Source organism: Xiphophorus maculatus, chromosome 22 (assembly GCF_002775205.1).
Source record: "Xiphophorus maculatus strain JP 163 A chromosome 22, X_maculatus-5.0-male, whole genome shotgun sequence".
NCBI lineage: Eukaryota > Metazoa > Chordata > Actinopteri > Cyprinodontiformes > Poeciliidae > Xiphophorus > Xiphophorus maculatus.
In genome coordinates this window covers 16,092,816-16,098,815 of record NC_036464.1, presented here as the reverse complement: position 1 = coordinate 16,098,815, position 6,000 = coordinate 16,092,816, and the positions used below count along the sequence as shown (strand labels likewise).

Genomic DNA, 6,000 nt, shown 5'->3' with positions numbered 1-6,000 from the left:
AATCGGGCAGCTTTTCAATGTGGTTTTCCCTTTCATCTCAATCGGGGGATGGAGGCGCTCAATTAAAAGCCTATCAGTTTGTAAGTAAATCAACGCCTATCAAAGTTGTCACATCAAACAAAACGATTATTATTGCAACCCGCCTCTGCCATTAATCTCGTTCTGTGGTAATCTGCTTGACAGGTCGACTTGGAGAGCAAGAAAACCTGGAGTGGACAGTGAATGAGGATAAATTCTCCTTAAATAGCTAAAAAAATAAATGAATACAAAAGCAAACATGTTAGTAAAAAAAATATTAACTAATAGGTGAAACTTAAAGGAGATGGGAAAAACGTCAAATTACTGCATAAGCGTCGTAATATTTCATTTAAGGCCTGCAGTAATAACACAAGTAAGAATATCATTGAGTCGTAATTATAAAGTTTCAAATTAGCACGTCTTCGTGTGTGTGTATATATATATATATATATATATATATATATATATATATATATATATATATATATATATATATATATATATATATATATATATATATATATATATATGAATCAAATAGAGATGTGTTCCGTCACAAAATGTTTTTACTTCTGTTTCTTTCTGCGAAGAAAAAAACAAAAAAACAGAGGAACGTTTCATAATATGCAAAGATGTGTGATTGATAACAGCCTTGCTGTTTTCTGCGAGGGATGTCAGTCCCTGACACAATATGTGAATTATTAGGGCAAAGAAGGGCAACCATAAATTTTCACTGTCAGGCGAAAACCCTCTTTATTGTCCGCATGACAAATGGGGCTCCTGCACCAGACACCAAAATGCTCGGCATTCCTCTTAAATGGGAACACATTTCTCGCGACCATAATTCACCATATTTAAATAGAAAGTTTTAATATCCCTCCACCGCCATATATTTCGCCACACACTGACATGTTTATGAATCACCTCGCATGCAAATACAACTATTTACATCTCGAGAGGAAATATATTGGGAGTTGCAGGATTACTGGGAGCTGCGTGTTGGGCCGACGATCAAGAGTCACTATTAAAACAACTTTATTAAAGCTTTCATAAATTGTTTTGAGTCAAATTTGTGTGCTGCTGAGTACTGAAAATGTTAAAAAGCGATTTTCTTAGCACTTTCTAAATTAATAATTTACTTTAAAACGTCAAACCAATGCAACCAAAATACGACTATACACGTACCTTTATACTTATGAGATAAAATGAAACAGCGCGCTACAAAAAGCTTACGCTACGTATTTTCTATATCCTTTTTCATAAATAAAACTCCAAAGATAAATGACGTTAACCTAAAGTCCGCGACATGACATTACCTTACTATACGCTCCGACGCAGAGGTAAATGGTAACAACAACAACAAAAAAAAAAACAACAACAACGTTATAGCATTACAAGATACTCCGTTTGATTCAAATGAGGTGTTTTCTTTCTTTCTTTTTATGCATGAGTCAAACCGGCTTTCTGTCGCCCATGACGCGCCGACAGAAGCGACAGAGGACTGAAGCCATGCAGACTCCCTCCGCTCCAGCAGAAGGAAGAGACGAGGGAGAAAATGAGCTTTTCCGCGAGTGGGAGGGAGGTTTCAGGTGACGTCACGAGGCACTCAGAAAAGCAGAAGAAGAAGCGTCCGCTCAGAAACTTTCTGGTGTTTCTGGAGAATAGCTGCAACGAAACAACAGAATAAATGTGCCAATGTGTCATTCATATGTAATATTTTACTCACTCACGTCTTTATGTCTGCCTTGTGTTTATGGTGCAAGTCCAAATACGGCACAAAATGTCAGAAAGATTTCACATTAGATTACTGGTGATGTTAATTATGTTTGCAGTTGTTTTGGTGGATTTCTACGCCGTGCAGACCTATATGACCCCAACTGGATGATTGCAGTGTTCTGATATAGAAAGAATGCACTGCTTGTTTCACAGGTTTTTTGTTCCTACTACAAATACTTAATACCTGTCAGACACTTAAAGGGGCAGTATTCTGTGTTTTCCTGGAACATAGTATTATTTTATGGCTCTATCAAGTAACTATGTTACCTTCAGTTGTTATAAAAATGCTAAACCAAATATGACTTAGAAGACATTTGAGGTAATAAATTAATATTGGGCCTCTGTCTCTTTAAAAACTAATCCTGTTTCTGAAACTTTGCCTTCAGAAAGTCACCAGGACATCACTCCTCTATTGACCCTTTAACAACATTTTCACTAGCATGTATGAGCTCAGCAGATGCCAGCTCCACCAGGCGTTTGCTAATTGCTGCTGTCTAGTCTGAAGGAGCTGAGTGAGGCAGTTGTGGAGGAGAGGTGCTCTGTGGTGCAGAAGCTCAGAAGCTTGGGAGTTTAGAAGCTTGGAAATTGCAGCTCAAAGTAGGAAGGCTTCACTAGGTCCACCCAGGTGCTTTGCACAGCTGAATGGTTGCCACAGGAGACTAAAGGATTTCTCAAACATGCATGAAAGAATCAAAGCAAAACTCAAGGTGAATTTTTAGATGAGGGAATGAGGAAATAACATTACACAACATAAAACGATGTAAAGCTCAAAATAGTTGATTTTACATAACATTCCCCCTAGTTGAAGTTGTCTCAATGACCAATGACTGTCATTGATCATAGAGAGATGGTGCTAAACAAGGCAACAGTACTAAGAACAAGAATACTTAATCCATGGATTATAGCTGCAGTGGATGCACAGTATTTATGAGGACTAGGGACCACAACAGTCCACGAATAGCTAAAAAACATGATTACTTGGGACTACTCTAGGGGTCCCAACTGTCTATTTTAATAATTCAAATACAAAGTGTGCCTTTATGTGCACATTAATTCACAGTGGAAAACATCCAGCACTACAGCAGAAGCTAACACCAACAGTTGTCCTTATATCAACTCTTGGGGGTGTAGAGCTGATCTATTTTGGTGCTAAACCATCCGGTGATTTATAAAGTATTGTGCTCTGAGTTGCAAGGAGTCAGTGTATGCTCTTTAAAACTTGGGTGATGTACTCTACTTTCCTGGTTATAGTTACAATGCAAGCAGCAACGTTTTGGGTCAACTGCAACTGTCTGATTTTTTAGGCAGACCTGTGAATACATTATTGCAGTGATCTATACGACTAAAGATAAATGTGCGGATGTACAAATAAACATAATAACTTGTTGTACTACCCTCTGGCAACATCAGCTGCTCCTTTGTTCAGAAATTTCAGTACACTCTTCTTTGAGGAATTGTTTTAATTTAGCTATTGTTTTTTTCTCTTTCTTTTTTAAAGCATTAACAGCCTTTTTTAGGTCACGTTCAATGGGATTTTAGTCTCAACTTTGATTTGGCCATACAAAGACCCTTCTTTTCAATACGTGTTAAATCTCTCAGGGGGAGCCTTGCAGGTGTTGCCTGTTGTATAACCCAAACATACTTAAAATCAAAATCACAAACTGATGGGTGTCTGTTCTTCAAGATTTTATAGTTCATCATTCCATTAATTATTTGGGGGAGGGCGCCCACACACACACTCCAAACGGCAATTCAGAGAAACAAATTAGCCTAGCGTGCATTACTTTTTATAACAAGATAAAGCTGGCAGTACCCAGAGAAAACCTATGCATGCAAGAGAACATAATTCTTGCTGCAAAGCAACAGCATTAACAACCTTGCATTTCTGGATGAAGACATTTTCAAAATGATGTAGTATAAATATAAATATTTGGAAATAGCCTATGTGGACAAACTGTCTACTTTTTGTACTTCGCATGTGTAGAAGTAATTTCCCTGCTGGGATGAATAAAGTACTTCTATTCTATTCTAGAAGAAACTGATGTGGGTAGGGGACCAGGGAAACTGGTTCTACACCTGAGACCCAGAACCACCTATATCACACTATATATCATTATATAGTGATATATAGTGTATCACTATATACACTATATATCGTTACTATATCATTTTTGTATATACAAAATGATAAATAAATACTAGAACCCTCCTTACCTGCTTAATACATAAAATATTCAATTTTTACTTTTAAAATATAATTACTGAAATAAAGTAAATTTTCTCTGATACTGTAATCTGCATTCTCTGAAAAGTTGGTAAAATGACCAGACGTGGCTCACTAGGAATGCGTTTTGACCCCCCATTTAGGTGTTTCTTGTGTCTTTAACTTTCTTCATGATATTGCCTTTGCCTTTTTCTTTAGAACAGGTGGGAGTGCGCAGCTTCAACATAAGGCGAGCCGTGGTAATTGACAGTAAACGCCATGTTCTTGAGAGAATAGATGGAGTCGTAAGGAGACAGTCAGCAGCACTGAAGTTTTATGAGTTAACGAGCAGTGACCGCGTGCTTCCGCAACACAGCGGGTCAGCTGATTCAAGCGGCACGCGGAAACAGTAAAAGCCAATTGTAAAGCGTCAGAGGAACCTGCAAAGCAACAGCGCCACATTCACAGGAATCAATACTGGATGTCAACAACGTGAGGGAGAATACATACTCTGACGCCCACTGCTTAAAAAAACATACAAACGAACAAACTCCGAGCTGTCATTCTCAGCAGGACATCATGGCTCAGAGGGAGTCACCGGTCGTTTTAAATGGGACTCAAGTAAGTGTGTATTGAAAACTTTCACCGTCCGAGCTCCTCCTCCTCCTCCTCCTCTAAGTTCTGCTTTATTCGGCGACTTGTAAACTAGCGTTTAATTTACGAATAAAATTTGATTGTGAGTTTGTTTTTCGCCCCCCTCTGCTGTCATGTGACACACTTGCTGGCATTACACACATGGCTTTCAGTTTTCAGTTCGTTTTACAGCTTAACCGGGCAGAGTGCATGAGTGTGGCGGCATAATTATGTCAGACAAATCGTGAAATATGGTGTTAAGTACACTAACGTTACAGATAAGCAAGTGTCACAGAATAGAAACGTAACAATGCCGTGACTGGTGTGACCAACACATCAGCTGGTTCTATTTACACCAGTCAGTCCTGTTGGCATCCCTACTGCTATTATGTGACTGTCTCAGAATATTGACTGAACTTTGTTTTTCACGTTACAGTTACTGTAGTTAACTATTCCTCCTCTTGCATCTTTCAGCACCAAACTGTGCACCAAAAAATATGGGATGGTGCATAGTTTGCACCATATTTAACTCTGCACACCTTTAAGTGAACAATACAAAAACTAAAAACCTACACCTGTCTCGAACAAAAGAGCAGCTGTTGGAAAAATTCACACATTGTTTAAAGTAGCTTAAAAACGGAACATATGAAATATAGCCTATATTTTTTTGAAATGTTACCAATATAAAGAAAGTTCTCACTCACTACTGTTTTTATTTTTAATTACTCTCAAAGATATCATACATTGGACAAGACTCTAAAGACATCCCCCACTTTCTTGGAGAGACGTACGGCAAGTTTGCAAGACGACTGGATCTGAGCTTCAATCAGCTCAGGTAAGAAAGTTTGAGTGAATACATCATGCGCATCCACCGTATTTACCTGCTTTGTTGTGTTTAGTGGCAGAAATGCACCATCAGTTGCAGTTGAAAGTTTTGGACCTAGTCCATAGGTGGCCAGAGTTTGATCCGGACAAACGACATGGATGAGGGGTAGAAATAAGTAATGTGTACAATAAATAATCACCAGCATTAAATTGACATGTTAGATAAAGGGGCAAACAGTACGATTCCTTGATTGAGATGTGGGGCAGCATCTTATCAGAGCTGCTCCAGAGGAGGCTGCCATTTCAACAGCAGGACTTGCACAGCTTAACTCTCAAATGGATGAAAGTAGGTGATGAAAACATTGTTCAACTTTTATCATGCCTGGCTCACTATAAGGTACACCAGAGGACACAGCTTTTTATTTATTTATTTTTTTATTTTCTATAACCTTCAAGTGTTAGATGGGAAAGCTCATAAAACTTCTTGAGATCAAACGTGAGTTCAGGGTAAATAAACATGGCCGATGAAGAAGAAGCAACGGTGA

The 6,000-nt window shown here is 38.4% G+C and overlaps 1 protein-coding gene across 2 annotated transcripts in view; it reads left to right on the top strand.

Moving 5' to 3' along the window:
• The first annotated feature begins 595 nt into the window (after positions 1–595).
• The window catches only part of lrmda (leucine rich melanocyte differentiation associated), a 235,907-nt gene continuing 230,502 nt past the window's right edge, over positions 596–6,000 (top strand). The window contains exons 1-3 of one of the 2 annotated variants that reach the window (XM_023326880.1): positions 596–1,607; positions 4,222–4,618; positions 5,365–5,465. In XM_023326880.1, coding sequence (XP_023182648.1) covers positions 4,577–4,618; positions 5,365–5,465 — 143 coding nt within the window. In that variant the 5' untranslated portion in view covers positions 596–1,607; positions 4,222–4,576. Of the gene's footprint in view, positions 1,608–3,273; positions 4,619–5,364; positions 5,466–6,000 lie in introns of those variants that run through there. The other variant, XM_023326881.1, reaches the window with a different exon arrangement.